The 16,350-nt window shown below is 48.9% G+C and overlaps 2 protein-coding genes across 2 annotated transcripts; both read right to left on the reverse strand.

Moving 5' to 3' along the window:
• Positions 1-842: 842 nt before the first annotated feature.
• Positions 843-1,883, reverse strand: JR316_0009461 (uncharacterized protein; the record flags this gene model as incomplete). Its single annotated transcript, XM_047895163.1, has 2 exons — positions 843-1,361; positions 1,386-1,883. The coding sequence occupies 2 exons, from the start codon at positions 1,881-1,883 to the stop codon at positions 843-845; spliced, it is 1,017 nt and encodes a 338-aa protein (XP_047746622.1).
• A 2,206-nt stretch (positions 1,884-4,089) lies between these two features.
• On the reverse strand, positions 4,090-4,757 carry JR316_0009462 (uncharacterized protein; the record flags this gene model as incomplete). The annotated part of the gene is made up of 2 exons (XM_047895164.1): positions 4,090-4,571; positions 4,646-4,757. 2 exons carry the CDS (start codon positions 4,755-4,757, stop codon positions 4,090-4,092), a joined length of 594 nt encoding a protein of 197 aa, XP_047746623.1.
• Between the last annotated feature and the right edge of the window lie 11,593 nt (positions 4,758-16,350).

The raw sequence follows: 16,350 nt of genomic DNA on the forward strand, positions 1-16,350 counted from the left end.
GAAGCGAGGTGCGAGCGACTAGTTTAAACTGGTGAGTTAAAATGAAAGAAGCCAGAGGGCTGTTGGGGGGTACCAACAACCAGCCCTTTCGTCTTTATAGACTCTTCAGTGGCTATTCTTAGAAGGAATGTTCTAGACATCCGATGACAGCGCGTGAAGTGATGCTGCGCAGCTGTCATGTATCTTACCGACTATCACAAATCTGTCAATGTTTATTGTCAAGTTAGACAGGTTTCTGATGAACAGAGTGTCACGGGTCGATGTGGCACATGGTAACCTGTCAAAAGTGGATCCAACACTTTTGTTCTTTGACATCGTGGGTTATTGACTGTGATGTGAATCACATGGATATAGAATACTCTGGTTACGTGGCTCCGAGTAACCGCGACATGGGAATATTCACATGTCAAGAGTATAAATGGCTTACCTGGGTCCTTACCTAACAATCAAACAATAGACTGATTGATTGTTGTGAATCTTAATTGGACAGTTCATGATCCGGTCCATCAAAAATGTTTCCACGGTACTAAGGAACTTTTCCCGAAGTACTAAGTAACTTTTCCCATGTACTAAATTAGATCCGGCCCTTCACAATCACATGCCGTTCGGAAGTTCACACGCCTACCTTACTTCCTACTAAGGTTAGACTTAGTTAGCTTAGGGTTGGGGTTAGGTTAGGGTTTAGGGTTTAGGGTTTAGGGTTTAGGGTTTAGGGTTTAGGTTTAGCTATTTAATCCAATGTGTTGCTTGTAAGTAGATGTTTGTTACTTTATAGCAAGGAATACTTACGGTTAGGGTTTTTTTTCCCCTAATGCTTTACGCCTTAAGCGCTAGTATTCTTTTCATCGGTTGTAAGATTTGGATATTCTGCCGAATTCTGGATGTTCCCTCTCTTGTGAGATTGAACGTCTATGAAGTATTATCTCGTTATCGCTTTCGATACTTATCTGTTCAGCAGCTTCAACTAGAGCAGAATGATAAGTTTCATTAACGTTTTGAGTTTCGGGAACAACACCACCTTTTTCAGCGATGTCTTCATCCAGTTTACGAAAGACTGTTTTCTTCCACACATTTGCAAGGTCGAAAAGATTAGTATTGCGCTTTCGCGATACTATCCAACGACTTCCGAGTAGTCCTATCTTCCTCAAATCCGGTACGAACTCAGTTTCTCCGTCCACAAGGATCTGTGTGAACAGCTCCGGGCGAACATCATCGAGGTCGTGAACGTAATTTGGATCTGGTTTGATAAGGGGTCTGGACGAGTCTGCACTATACAGACCTTTCTCGGCATGTTCATACCATGCCGACCAGTACTCGGTAACAGTTTTTCCAAGTTCAGCAGCTGAAAACCAATTCCATACCTGATCAAACCTGGTTTTAAGTACAAGAATGGATTCGTCGTGCTCTGCGACTCGTAAAGCGAATCGCTTTTCCCAACGTTCTTGTATATTCTTCTTACACCAAGACATGACTAGGTTTTCGGGATAACCGCGCATCAAATAGAGAGCGTTAAGGTCTCTAATTGCTCCGATGTAGATTTCCTTGGTACTACATAGCACGGCTAACCTGGATAACTCTCCAATGTAGACGCCACGTTTGACGTCCAAAGGATGATGTGATACCCATGGAACTCGTTCTCGGTTGTTTCCTGTCTTGACAAATGGCTTCCAATGAAGTTTTCCAGACTCCTTGAATATGAAAGCATCGAGAAATTGACATCCCGACAAGGAAACAGCCCATTCGATAACACAACCATCGAACTTTATTGTTTCTTTAATAAGATTAAGTGCAAGTGCTTCGGACTCGGCGTAAACAATTGCGAAACAATCGTCGATGTACCTTCCATAGAAGGCCACGTTTGGGTGGTCTAAGATTTTTGACATTATTTCAAAATGGGCTCCAAAGAGGTTAGCAAGGTCCGGAGAATCCGCGACGCCCATTGCAAGGCCATTTTTTTGTCTAAAATATCTAGACCCATGTTGTGTTATCAATTGCGTATTGCCAATCTCGATAGCACGTTTAAAGATGCCCAATTTAACCAAGTTATTCTCTAACGAATTTGGTTTAATATGGGCTAATGCAGTGTTTTCTTCCGAAGTGTTGAGTAACCATTCCTCGTACATACTACAAACGATTTCGATGCACGAGTCCAACGGGATATTGGGATAGAAAGCAACTACATCTCCAGTGACAAAATACCATTGTCTTTTGGAGTCTATACGCAATTGGCTTAATCTCGTAAAGAGATCCTTCGTTCCGTGTATGATTGAAGGAGTCGATTTAATAATCGGCTTAAGCTCTTTTGATACAAACTTGGCGGCGGGATTAAATACTACAGAGTGACACGGAATTATGGGCCTAAATCCAGTAGGTTTCTTATGGATTTTAGGTATACCATGAAATTGAGGATATTTGAACGATGATCCGTCTTCCGGTACATTCGATAGAAAGAATCGAGACAACCCAAGTTCAAATAGAAACAGATGTTCATCTAAGCTTATTCCCCCCCAAAGGGGGGGCCTTCGTTGCATTGGTCCTCCTGTTCAGAATTCCGAAAATCTGATGCCAGATTCGGATTCCTCGACCCCGAAAACCCCCAAATCCACTTTCAAAATATTTTATTTTGTACATACGGAGGTGCTACGTAATTAAATGTGTAATTTACGGAGGCCGGCCTCCATCTAAAAATAACTTTTGACAGGCACTGGAGGCCGGCCTCCGTCTAAAAATAAATTTTTGACAGGCACTGGAGGCCGGCCTCCCGCCTGTCTCCTGATGCCAGCGCTCGCTGTCCCAATGCCAGCGCTTGCCGTCCCGACACTTGCGCTCGCTGTCCCGACGCCTTTGCTCGCCGCTGCGTGTTATTGCGCCACCACCCCCGGGCCGCTTCTGCCGCCGCGGCCTCCACTGGACGCCTGTCGTTCAGCTGTCACCGCCTGTCGTTCAGCCGTCACCGCGTGTCATCCCGCCGTCACCGCGTGTCAACCCGCCGTCGCCGCCTGTTGTCCCGCCGTCACCGCGTGTCGTCCCGCCGTCACCGCGTGTCGTCCCGCCGTCGCGTCTAATCGCCGCCCACCACGACACGCACTCTGCTGCGTGTCGTTGCACCGCCACCCTCGGGCCGTTTCTGCCGCCGCGGCCTCCACTCGTCGCCTGTTGCTGCCGCCGTGCCGCCTCCACTCGCCACCTGTCGTCCTGCCGCCGCCTCCACGCGCCGCCCACAACGACACGCACTCTGCTGCGTGTCGTTGCACCGCCACCCCCACGTAGCCGCACTCGCTGCCGCCACCGCCGCCGACACTCGACCCCCAGAGTCGCGTTGTTTGTCCTTGCTGTTGCCAAGGAAATTCAAACTCCGCAACGTTCACAAACAGTATAGCAAATCCGTTCCCCGACATCACACTTCCCCTTTAGCCGTCTCCACCCAGCTCCACCTCAAATACGACGATTCAAACGGAAGGGAAAAGAAGCTCAAAACGCTTAAGGAGTGTGGGGTACTTGGTGGATAGCGAATCAGGATCAATTGGGGAGGGGACGATGGATTGAGATGTCCAGTGAGTGCTCTAATTTTCTCTCCACCGTTCTCTCATGGAAACACATGAACCACGACCACACTCTCCCCTCCCTCTTCCATTGCTTGCACCCAGCACCATCACGTTCCCACCCTTCACAGGCCCACGCAAACATGTTGTCTGACACCTTGGGCTTGGTGCGGATGGTGGTGGCCAGCGCAATAACGAGAAAGAGAGGTTCAGGCGCCGGGAAATGGTCAAAATCGCCTGTTGGCGAGCTCTTCGCGTCATCCTCTTTGCCACAACATGGAATCTGGCCTCCAGCTCCGTCCTCCACGTCATCTATATCGCGCAAGCAGACGGAGGAGAGTATAAGTGTGGCGGATATGGACACGCATAGGCAGCGTGAGGCGCAGTGGATGGGGATCCTGGCCTCGTCGTTGACTCTGTCGTTCGAAGCGCTGCCTCCGTCTGGGTCTGGTGCATCGCTTTCGTCATCTACGTCTTCGTCTGTGCTTGGGGTCTGCAACATCATTCAACCCTCCGTCTCTCATCGCATCTTCATCATCATCATCTTCTATCCGCCACCGGCGGTGCATCCTCGAATGCAAATGCGGATGCGGCACTGAGGCGGTCGAAGAAAGTGAGGAGGTTGTTGTTGGACGGTGTGCCTTCGTCGGTGCGGTACCTCGTCTGGTCGTTTTTGACGGATGGGAAAGGGAGGTGTGTGCCGGGTGTGTATAGGCAGCTGTGTGCGCGGGGATGGGGTGGCGGGGCCCGCGCGGGTGAGAGGGGGGTTGAGAAGGAGAGGGTGAGAGAGGAGACGGAGAGGGATGTGAGAGATGTTGTCAGGGTTTTGATTGGGGATGGTGGGGATTCCGATAGAGGTGTTGGTGTTGGTAAGGATGGGGATGGGGAGGGTGATGGTGAAGATGGGGAGAGAAGAAGGGTTGAGAAGGAGAGGAGAGAGAGAGAGCGCAAGGCGCTTAGTTTGTTGCAGGCGTATTTGAACATGGTCCCTGATGTTGTATATGAGCGCGGTAAGTTTCTCCTTCCTTCCTTACTTTGTTTTTTTGATTGTGGATTGATAATTGTTGGGCGAAATGACAGGTCTGACGGAGATCGTTGCGCACCTCCTACTACTCGCACCGGAGGAAGACGCGTTTTGGATCTTTGTGTCGGTTTTGGATGCGCATCTTCGGCCGTATTTTGCGACGGGGCGGGTTGTGCTGTCTCCTGTGTCATCGTCTGGTTCTTCACCTTCGTTGGCGTCTCATACCGCAGCTTCAGGGGCAGAGACGACGACGACGCAGATGGAGGTTGACGCGGGGTTGCTTGTTAAGGCGCTCGAAGCGAACAGGGGTTCTGTTTTCGGGTCGTTTTGCAGGGTCCGATTTGGGATCTGCAATCTTCCTCCTCCGCTAAGCGAGATATTGGTGTATTTCTGTACACTGTATACCCCCTGTCGTCGTGCAGTGTGCTAATGAAATATAATTTCATTGTATTTGCTAAAGATCAGTTCACGATAGACATGAAAAGACGAGTTTCGTGATAAACACTTTTGTTATCGATTCTGAAATCCAGGCAGCACAGAAAAGAAAAGTAATCGAAGGTTTACTCTCAGTGCAACTACACTCACAAAAATCAGAAGAGTAGATGCAAACTGCACCCACAGAATAGGAGACGAGCACAAAACAGCTACACCCATTGCAAAGCAGTCCAGTATTCACGGCAAACTCGCCAAACCGCCTCTACGTGAACTCTCGAGCTCTAGCTTCAAAAATTTGCGTCTCAATTTTGGTACAGTCCTCAATTTTACGTTGCTTAATTAAGCTAACAAAATACGAAGCACCGAATTCCAGACGTTTTAAACTGCATTTCGGACGGAAGATGCAGATGGGGAGTTGTTGCATCGCAATGCAATATATCCTGCCGTTTGTGAAATGTAAATGTGCATTTGCTACTTGGTGAGTTGCACTCCTCGATCTTTCTATTGTCGGGTCTTGGAGCTGACATATACTACACTACTGTACTCTTCTAGGTGTTGTATTCGTACGTATTCTGTGTTCTAGTGTTCGTGTCGATTTGCGCATCCATCAGGATATTCCCTTTCAAACCCATCATCATGACCTCTTGCTCCCCAACCCATGCCTACTCTTCCTCAAACGCACCACTCAATCTTCACCCCACAGCCAGTAGAATCCATACGTGTGTACATCGCCACGCATCCAATCTTCGTATAGATAATTGCGGGTGACAGTCACTTTAACAAGCAAAATGACATGGGATTATGCGAGTCGGCCTGCCTATGCACAATTCCTGTGGGGGTGCATGTCAGCGATGTTGAGCATCGCATGTCCAAGTCCTCAACCCTCTTCTAAACGGTTCTGGAATCTTCTCAGGAAGGGAGGTGATTGAGTAAGTACAAGTTACATTTTTTAAAGGGTCCTGGAATGACGTCTAGATAGATGGCTGGATTGGATTGGACAAGGGTGATGGTAGTGACCACAACAGAGAACAGGGTAGAAAGGACGAACATTTGGGAATGGTGGTGACTAACCGTAGGCCGTTATTTGAGCTTATATTCACGGATGTCAGTTCTAGTCTGGATGCTGGATTGATTTGTCAACAACACATTTTCTGTACCTAATGCAGCTAATATCAAGCATCTTCCTGACTGCCAATTTATCAGACATTTTCACAAGCTATGTTTGTTGGCCTCGTCTTCACCTTGTGAACAAACACGTACTTCCCGTCGATTCCGAAGAGCGTAGACGTCGATAAAATCCTCTGCTTCCTGCTCAAGCTGGCGTTCGTGTTCACCCTCACCCTCTTCTTGTGCTCAGCGGGTTAGGTGGGTTAGCTTGTGTTGCTTACCCATACACTGTCTTCACCTCCGACAGTCTTCACGTCAACGCCCCCTCCTCATCAACCTACAGTTGCTGCAAAACAACAAGGACACCGTCAGCGACCTTTTTTTCGTATGACGAATCTCTCAGCATCCCTCATCAGCACCTCACGTCGCATCCATGTACGCTGTCAGTAGCCGTCGCTCACCTTTTTGGATCAACGTGAGATGGGAATGCAAGTCTTGAGTGTTACATCGCGTCTGGTGTGTCTCTCAGTATGTCCAAGCGTCATCAGCGGCTCACTCACCGTGCATTCTCCAGCTACACTCGCATCGACGGGCCTGTGTTGTGTGCTGTCAGTACCCATCCTTGAGCAGAAACACCCAGCTCACCTTTTTGGATCAACACACCGGCCGTTACATGAGATGGGAATGCAAGTACAGGGGACAACTTGGTTCTAAGAAAAGAAGGCGGTGAGTACAGTTACACACATTGTTTGCATGCTTGGCCTCACTCACCGTGCATTCTCCAGCTACTCGCATAGACAGGACTGTGGTGTGCGCTGTCAGTAAAGTATGCGCTCCGTCTGTATAGTTGCATTCAATGCACGTATTCACAGTCAATACTTATTCAAGTATTTAGTGTCATCTATCTACTATCCATATTCACATTCACGAACCGGCCAACTATGAACTCTACTCACCGCATCGCAATCTCTCAAGCACATTCCAAAACACCTACGCACACAATTACGCAAACTCGACTCGAGGAATAATTACACTTACCACACGGCAAACTCGTTCACGTACATAGGACCCTCTCATTCGTCTTCGTTCAACCGTATCCATCTTTTGAACAACAGTGCAAATATCTGCCGTTATTCTATTTAGAGGCTAGACTAGAACACGGGACCGGAACAGAAACTTGGGAAATGCGATTGGAATTGAATGGAGTCAAGTTTTGGGCAAGGAAGAGCAAGTCCGGATGAGATAGGAGTTGTTTGGATGGCTCGGAAGGTTGTGCTGGGTAGACAAGTCTAAAAAATAAGTGTCCAATGAATATGAGTATGATACTACTCTCAAAAACCTGTTTCACAGCATTCAAGTGTTTCTTTTAATATTGTGCTTGATTACAGGCACTTATTCATATGCAAAGTTGACTCGAACATTCAAGGTTGTTTCCTCAAACATTACTCGATTACTGGGCATCGTACAGGGACTACAAAACACCCGCAAATGATGTATTCCAGGGACAGACGTCAATTTGAGAGTGAGGACTAATTCATCACCATACAATTATAACAACACAATGTAACGCCAACACCACAAAGCACATATTAGCCTTGGTTAGGGTTAGGGATTAGGGTTGGTGATGACCACAAAAATACAGATTAGGATGGTTTAGGGTTTAGGTTTTAGGGTTGGTTGGGATTTGATAATACCATAAAAGCACAGATTAGGCTGGTTAGGGTTGGTTAGGGTTGGTAAATACAAATATATGTAGCAGGTTAGGGTTGGTGTGTACTATGTACCAATGTATCCACAATTTTTGACATGTCCGACTTTCCTCAACACCGCAAAACTTAATTTTCACATTCAATCAAGTACTATAAATACTATTCTATCTATTCAGTGCTTCAAACTTACCACAGAATGTTGCAGACAATGAAAATGTGGGATATACGCAATTTGAAGACCCGGCACAAATATTTCAAAAGTATCGCCATTTCCTCATCACAACGCACTGCCACCTCTTCAACTACGCATTCCATTATCTTCAAACGCACCTAAACACAATACTTTGCCGCAATGATGCTGTGAGCCGAAGGAAAATTAGCACCACATACATCTCCTCCTCCCCCAAGTCACGAAATTACGCAATTTCAAACATTTGCTGCATCTAACTGACATTTAAACATTGCATAAATGAGACGGGTACCTCCGAAGGCAAGATGTAAAGAAGCTGGATGCAAGTCAATCGAAGTTGAACATGTATAAAAACATTACATTCCGTTTAGACGCACCTGGGCACAAAACGAGGAAATCTGGGTCTGCCATGAGGATCATGAATAAAATGAAGTTATACATTGGAGGAGATTATGTGAGATAAGATAAACGAGTCACTCACACGGCATCCAGATGAAAATTGGGACTGGCATTCGTTAAGCGCCCAAAACGTCTCCAAGACGATACTTTCATATATTTAACACATAGCATCTCTATTTCCCCAAAATCAGTGACAAAGCAGTGCATTAGGAAGGGCAGAGGGATACATACATGATATACAGAGCTACAAGCCAGCTCCATGAACTTTGCAAGGAGGATGATGAGATCAGCGGATGCATGTCATCCGGTCTACTCCTCCAGCGCCAATTCCGCGTTTCTAGTGAAAAAAACACCGTTTCCTCGCATCTCGGGCAGTAATCACGTCATGCTGTCGTCAATAGACAAATGCCGTGAATATTCATACGAGATTGACGGAGACATGTTGATTGCAAGAATAGACTGAACTCAAGGTACGTGAGACACATACCTCTCAGTTCCTCTCGGTTCTCAACCTTAATCGTGGTTATGTACCGTATTGCATGAATAGGACGCAATATACCAAAGTCTCCTTGTGAGCGATGGGTATAGAGTAGAGAGTGTCTTTTGCTAAGCCACACAAAGCGTTCATTGTTACTGAATTATACACTGATATTAAAGTTTTAAATGGGCTTTTGTTAGGTCAAGCGTCATCCATAGAAATGAGATATGCACTGGCTGACTCTTGAGCCACTGAGCTCACCGTTGCGCGCTTCGATGCTCTTTATTTCTTTGAACAATCAAAGGTACTTCCTGAAAAACTGATTAAAACAACTATTTTTGACTGTTTCACAGTGTTTATAATATATTCAAGCACTTCAGGAGTACGGTTGCAAAACGACAGGGAGAGTGGGCTCTAGGTGAGTCTTTCAAGTTCCACTTTTGACCGCTCCCGCCCAGGAATCGTCTTCTAAGCATCCATTCGGAGTGGGGAACTGATATTACTCGCTATTCTTTCTCTCCTAGATGAAGGACTCCTTTTGAGCTGTCGTGCGCTGGTTGCAACTCACTGACGTTCTCGTCCTGGCCTTCGAAGATGATATGGGTGTTCTGTATGTCAACATTGTTCTGACAGTCTGAAATTGCGCTGGAAATTCGAGTTGAACTGCGAAGCAATGAGCGGGTGTCAGCACAAATGCATTATCAAGGGGATGTAACTCACCGTCGCAGCCCACCACAGTTGAACACCTCGTCAGAACCATTGTCAACGGGACAATCAACATCACGGCTCACCGTTCGGTCAACATTCTGGGTGCCGCGCGGGTGCCGTGTTTGTCTTTGGGAGGAAAACTGTGCAACGGAAAAGGCGGAGTCAGTACGAGTGCGTCCATGAAGGGTTACAGCTCACCGTGGAGGTCACTCTGCGTTGTCATGACCTGCGGGGCACGTCGTCACTGCCGTTGTTGACAAGAAAGGCAGAAACTCAACTTACCAGATGCCATTGACTCCACCAACGACGAGGGATCACCGACTGCCGACAAGGTGGGGGTGGACATGACTCGAGCATGTCGTTGACGTGCTGGTGTTACGTGGCTGCGATTGGAAGGCGTCAGCAACATCCCGCCGTCAAGAAAGCACCGCTCACCATATCAAGACTGGACACCGAGTCCTTGTCATTGTCATCAGTGCTGCCATTGACAGAGTACTGCGGCTTACCATTGGTTTCAACATTCTGGGCGTCGTCTGCCTGTCGTGCACGTCTTGCGAGGTGGAAATGCGCATCGTCAACGCTGCTCTCGATAGATACCGTCGGGCCCACAACACGGACATGCCATTCAATGCGCACAGTACTCACCGCGCCGTTGTGTTGGGATGCCAGAGCGTTAGGGTCGTTCTGTCCAGGTGCGTCGTCCGCATTCTAGAAAGCACTACACGGTAAAGAGGGGTCAGTCCCGGCGTTTCAGAAGGGATACACCTCACCGTCGTGTCGCGCTCCATTCTGCATCCTCAAGTCTGTCAAACACACCGTCAGCGCCGTTGTTGACAGCAGACACAACAGCCCGCTTACCATTCCCAAGCAGCCGCCATGCGAATCCACAAACAATGGGGGGAAGAATTGGAAAGAGGCCAAGGCTGAGGAGGCAGAGAAGAGGAGGGGATGAGGCTTGAGGGGAATGAAGAAATCCAGCAAGGTGCGTGGTCTTTATATACCCGTGTCGGTTCTAGCACTAGTGTTACTAGTACGCCTTGTTGCATGTCGTATGTACTGAAAATACAGATTTTTTTTTTCGTTTCTGTGTTCGCTTAGTGTGGTTTTGGGTTACGCGAGTGCAGATTGGGTCTTGAGATTGGGAACTGAATGGTTCCCCAAGGTGTAACGTTGGAATAACAAGAATGCGAGGGCAGGGTGGTGTGCGTAGTGCACATATTGTTTGGATAAATCATGTGTATTGCGAATCCGGGTGTTCATTCTGTTCATGTGATACGTTCGATAGGAAACTCGTTCATGTTGCATCCATTTGAGTCGTGCAATCAAAGTGAGTATCGATGTAATCCATCTCCCAGTGCTCAAGTGGTGATATAGCTCAAACTCTTCAGAATCGCACCATGCACAAAAAACAAGAGTCGATAAAATCACCACTGAATCTCTCGCAACCATCTTCAAAATCAAGAAACATTCAATGACTCGGGAACAGGTACGTACACATAGCCCTCGAACCATATGTACTTGACGGTGAACTTGCGTTCTGGCACTCCCGGTGTGCGGACATTTGCTTTGGAGTCGATACGGGAAATCCATCTTCTGCACAGCGACAAATTGAACGCCGCGATTCCTTCTAGCAAATCTGACGTTAACCGTAGCCGAGAGTGTTTGGGATAGTGTAGATACGGATCCGAATTGAAGGGAAACGATTGGAATGGGGGTGAATGTTGATTCGGGAGAGGAGGCGGATGTCCGGTTGGGTTGGATCTGGTTGGGGAATTTGAGATGTTCTGTTGGCTGGGTGGTTGGGGTGGGTGAGGTAGGCCTATGTAGACTCCTGTCAGATATGGGTATAGGTATGTGAGTGCTATTTATACTGTTATTTGCATCGTGTGCAAAAATGCGCATTCTCGGCGCTTAACTGATGGTGATTCGAAAAGCAAAGTTGCACATTGCACATCGGGCACAGTATTTTTCAGAGACCTCTGTACAGTTAAGTTAATACTAATACATCTAATTAGGGGTTAAACTACATTGACAACGATGTATTCTAGGTAAAAACGTCATTTGAGAGATGAGGGCATTGAAATCATGACTTTGCCCGACAATACGAACTTAGACAAAGATTTCCGGCCAATAACCCTTTATTCAGGCATTAATAGCAGTCCTACAGCACACCAAGCATACTCCAATGCTCCAAGTGCCGGAAAAGACGCAGAATCGACGTAGAACGACGCGCCACGTCTACTGCATCCCATACATCCTCGAGAGCCGATGTTGTTGCTCTCATTTCGCGGACCTTCTAGGTTGTGTAACAGCAGTTTAGCCGAGCCAAATAGGTCCCTGTTAGCTTCCGAAAAGACCAGCAACGAGAAAATACATTGGAATTAGCATGGAATTGCGACATGGGAGAGTGGGAGGATGTGGACATGTACGTGAGTTCAAATTTTTAATGAAATTTTTGTGATCCCTCACTTGGAACGGATGAAGCGAGTAGTACAGGGTGTAATTTATAGTCCCATAATGGATATGCAGCTGTGTAATGGTTTTGGAAGTGAGGTATATACACATTTCTGTCTGATTTTGTTGAGAATGTATTCGGGCGCTTAATACTTTTTGACATCTGCAACTTTGCTCAGTCGTGCAGCGCTCGATTCAAACATTGTACAAGGTACTGTACACTACAGTATACATCTCCAATACTCAAAATCTGCAATAAATATGTCCAGACAACGAAAATGGGTGTTTTACGTGCATTCACACCTCAGCGGGAACATGTCAAAGTTTCAGTCATTTCCGCTCCACCACGGACCGTCAACTCTTCAACAACGTATCCGAACATTTATAGAAGTATGCTAAACCCTATAAAATAGCATAAATGATGCAAACGGCCTCGGTACGTCTGCCACGTCGTTTCTAGGAGCTTGCAAGGTATGTGACCGAGTACGTCTTCCAGAGACGTTCTGGGCTCTTGAGAACCGAATTGAAACGTTATTCGTTAAACGAGCAGTATTGTAACAGTCTATATTAAGGTCTGTAAGGAATGAAAACGATTGAAAGCACGTAAACTGATGAATCGGGGGAGAAGGAAGATGTCAACGTTGTGAACATCTTAGAGTTTGTTTCTTGTTGTATTCACTTGCGCTCGGTGTGGTGTAATTTATATGTCCTGGTACAGGTTACTAGCTACACGTATGTGGTATGTACTGTGTCAAACTGTAAACTGTGTGGAAATGGAGGTTTGTGGGGCATAATTCATGTTTACATTCAATTTCACTTCAAATTCAACTTGTTTATGTAACAACGAATGCATTGACTAATCCTATCCATATTTACTGGTCTATAGATCTTTTAAAGCTATGGTAAACGCCCAAACTCTCCGGAACTTCATGCCACGTCATTGGTTTTCCTCCAATCGTCTCGCAGTTTCACCTCAAAATCAAAGTTATTATGGCGCGGAATAGCCTAAACACTAGCCGCATTGGAGCTAAACATGCCAGTGGGTCAATCTAAGCTCAAATTTTTCACATAGAAGCCGACCAAGGGGGCGGGAGCTTGTATACAGTATGTTTCACCATACAATTATAACAACACAATGTAGCACCTAGGCTTATTCCCCCCCGAAGGGGGGGCCTTCGTTGCATTGGGCCTCCTGTTCAGAATTCCTGAAATCTGATGCCAGATTCGGATTCCTGGACCCCAAAAACCCCCAAATACACTTTCAAAATATTTTATTTTGTACATACGGAGGTGCTACGTAATTAAATGTGTAATTTATGGAGGCCGGCCTCCAAATTGATGGAGGCCACTGGAGGCCGGCCTCCGTCTAAAAATAACTTTTGACAGGCACTGGAGGCCGGCCTCCGTCTAAAAATAAATTTTTGACAGGCACTGGAGGCCGGCCTCCCGCCTGTCTCCCGATGCCAGCGCTCGCCGTCCCAAAGCTTGCGCTCGCCGTCCCAACGCCAGCGCTCGCCGTCCCAAAGCTTGCGCTCGCCGTCCCAACGCCAGCGCTCGCCGTCCCAACGCTTGCGCTCGCCGTCTGCCCGACGCCTGCGCTTGCCGCTGCATGTTGTTGCGCTGCCACCTCCGGGCCGCTGCTGCTGCCGCCACCTCCACTCGACGCCTGTCGTTCAGCCGTCACCGCGTGTCATCCCGCCGTCGCCGCCTGTCGTCACGACGTCACCGCGCGTCATCCCGCCGTCGCGTCTAGTCGCCGCCCACCACAACACGCACTCTGCTGCGTGTTGTTGCGCCGCCACACCCGTGCCGCTGCTGCTGCTGCCGCCTCTCCTCGTCCCCTGTCATGCCGCTGCCGCCTTCCCTCGCCGCCTGTCATTCCGCCGTCAGCGCGTGTCGTCCCGCCGTCGCCGCCTGTCGTCCCGCCTTCGCGTCCACTCGCCGCCCACCACAACACGCACTCTGCTGCGTGTTGTTGCGCCGTCACACCGGACCGCCGCTGCCACTGCCGCCTTCCCTCGCCGCCTGTCATTCCGCCGTCAGCGCGTGACGTCCCGCCGTCGCCGTCTGTCGTTCAGCCGTCACCGCGTGTCATCCCGTCGTCGCCGCCTGTCGTCACGACGTCACCGCGCGTCGTCCCGCCGTCGCGTCTAGTCGCCGCCCACCACAACACGCACTCTGCTGCGTGTTGTTGCGCCGTCACACCGGACCGCCGCTGCCGCTGCCGCCTGCCTCGCCGCCTGTCATTCCGCTGTCAACGCCTGTCGTCCCGCCGTCGCCGCCTGTCGTCCCGCCGTCGCCGCCTGTCGTCCCGCCGTCGCCGCCTGTCGTCACGACGTCACCGCGCGTCGTCCCGCCGTCGCGTCTAGTCGCCGCCCACCACGACACGCACTCTGCTGCGTGTTGTTGCGCCGCCACACCGGGCCGCCGCTGCCGCTGCCGCCTGCCTCGCCGCCTGTCATTCCGCTGTCAACGCCTGTCGTCCCGCCGTCGCCGCCTGTCGTCCCGCCGTCGCCGCCTGTCGTCCCGCCGTCGCCGCCTATCGTCCCGCCGTCGCCGCCTGTCGTCACAACGTCACCGCGCGTCGTCCCGCCGTCGCGTCCACTCGCCGCCCACCACGACACGCACTCTGCTGCGTGTTGTTGCGCCGCCACACCGGGCCGCCGCTGCCACTGCCGCCTCCCCTCCCCGCCTGTCATTCCGCCGTCGCCGCCTGTCGTCCCGCCGTCGCCGCCTGTCGCTGCCGCCGCGCTGCCTCTACTCGCCTCCTGTCGCTGCCATTTCGCTGTTTTGTCTTTGATACACCTCGGCCTTGCTGTACTGTAATTTTGTTAGATTTTTTATAACTAGTCATCTTACCCTGATATCAACTTGTATATATCTCACGCGAGCTCTCTTGTGTAGACACCAAAAAATAAATTTATATGACATTTTGAACAAAAAAACACGCATATATCTACATATTTTTGTTAGAATGGGCTATTCTTAAATGAAAAAACACTTACATTGACAATGTAACTACAGGCCTGGGCGAACACGATAAGTTGGCACCACCGGTACGTGCCCGTTGACAAAGGCCTGAGCTCGTTGAGACGCTGCCGCCAGAAGCTTCCTACTGGGAGGAGTGCCGCGCAATATTGATTTCCATTGCACTCTTGTTAATGGCTGGGCCTGCCGAGTGCGGATGTCTTCTACGCGTTCACGGTACCATGCCTCGTTGGCAGGCGTCCATTCCACCCATTGTGATCCGTTCATGCTGGAGGGCACCTGCCACAGGTTCGGGGGAGGGAACCACGATTTTACAGTTATTTGACCTTTAGTAGCTGAGAAAAATGTTGTTAGTGCATAAAATTGAGAATAAACAAGGAAAACATACCTGTGTACAGCGTGTAGGTGCCGCATATAATGGACAGCTCGTTCTCCGTGAGCTGGTCGTCGCAATAACACCAAGTCGTGTCGCCAGCTGGCACGATGAACCCCTGCCGGTTCTGAATGATTTCCTTAGAGGGGCCAGCCAGCCCATCGTCGACGCTCAGAAACTCACTGGCTATCCTACCCACCAATCCACCCCTCAGCAAGGCAGCCCGACCGTGTTGTTGGTGTTTGATGATGTTCTCGCATTGCAATCGGTATGCTTCGAAGTCATCAACGCCAAATTTGTACGCTGACGGGCGGACAGATCGAGGGGTGTATGGCTCCTGGACAGTGGAGCAGGGTTTAGGGTTTAGGGTTTAGGGTTTAGGGTTTAGGGGGGGAGCGAGCACCGAGCGAAGCGAGGTGCGAGCGACTATTTAAACTGTGAGTTAAAATGAAAGAAGGCCAGAGGGCTGTTGGGGGATCCCAACAACCAGCCCTTTCGTCTTTATAGACTCTTCAGTGGCTATTCTTAGAAGGAATGTTCTAGACATCCGATGACAGCGCGTGAAGTGATGCTGCGCAGCTGTCATGTATCTTACCGACTATCACAAATCTGTCAATGTTTATTGTCAAGTTAGACAGGTCTCTGATGAACAGAGTGTCACGGGTCGATGTGGCACATGGTAACCTGTCAAAAGTGGATCCAACACTTTTGTTCTTTGACATCGTGGGTTATTGACTGTGATGTGAATCACATGGATATAGATTACTCTGGTTACGTGGCTCCGAGTAACCGCGACATGGGAATATTCACATGTCTAGAGTATAAATAGCTTACCTGGGTCCTTACCTAACAATCAAACAATAGAATGATTGATTGTTGTGAATCTTAATTGGACAGTTCATGATCCGGTCCATCAAAAATGTTTCCACGGTACTAAGGAACT

Source organism: Psilocybe cubensis, chromosome 8 (genome assembly GCF_017499595.1).
Source record: "Psilocybe cubensis strain MGC-MH-2018 chromosome 8, whole genome shotgun sequence".
Lineage (NCBI taxonomy): Eukaryota > Fungi > Basidiomycota > Agaricomycetes > Agaricales > Agrocybaceae > Psilocybe > Psilocybe cubensis.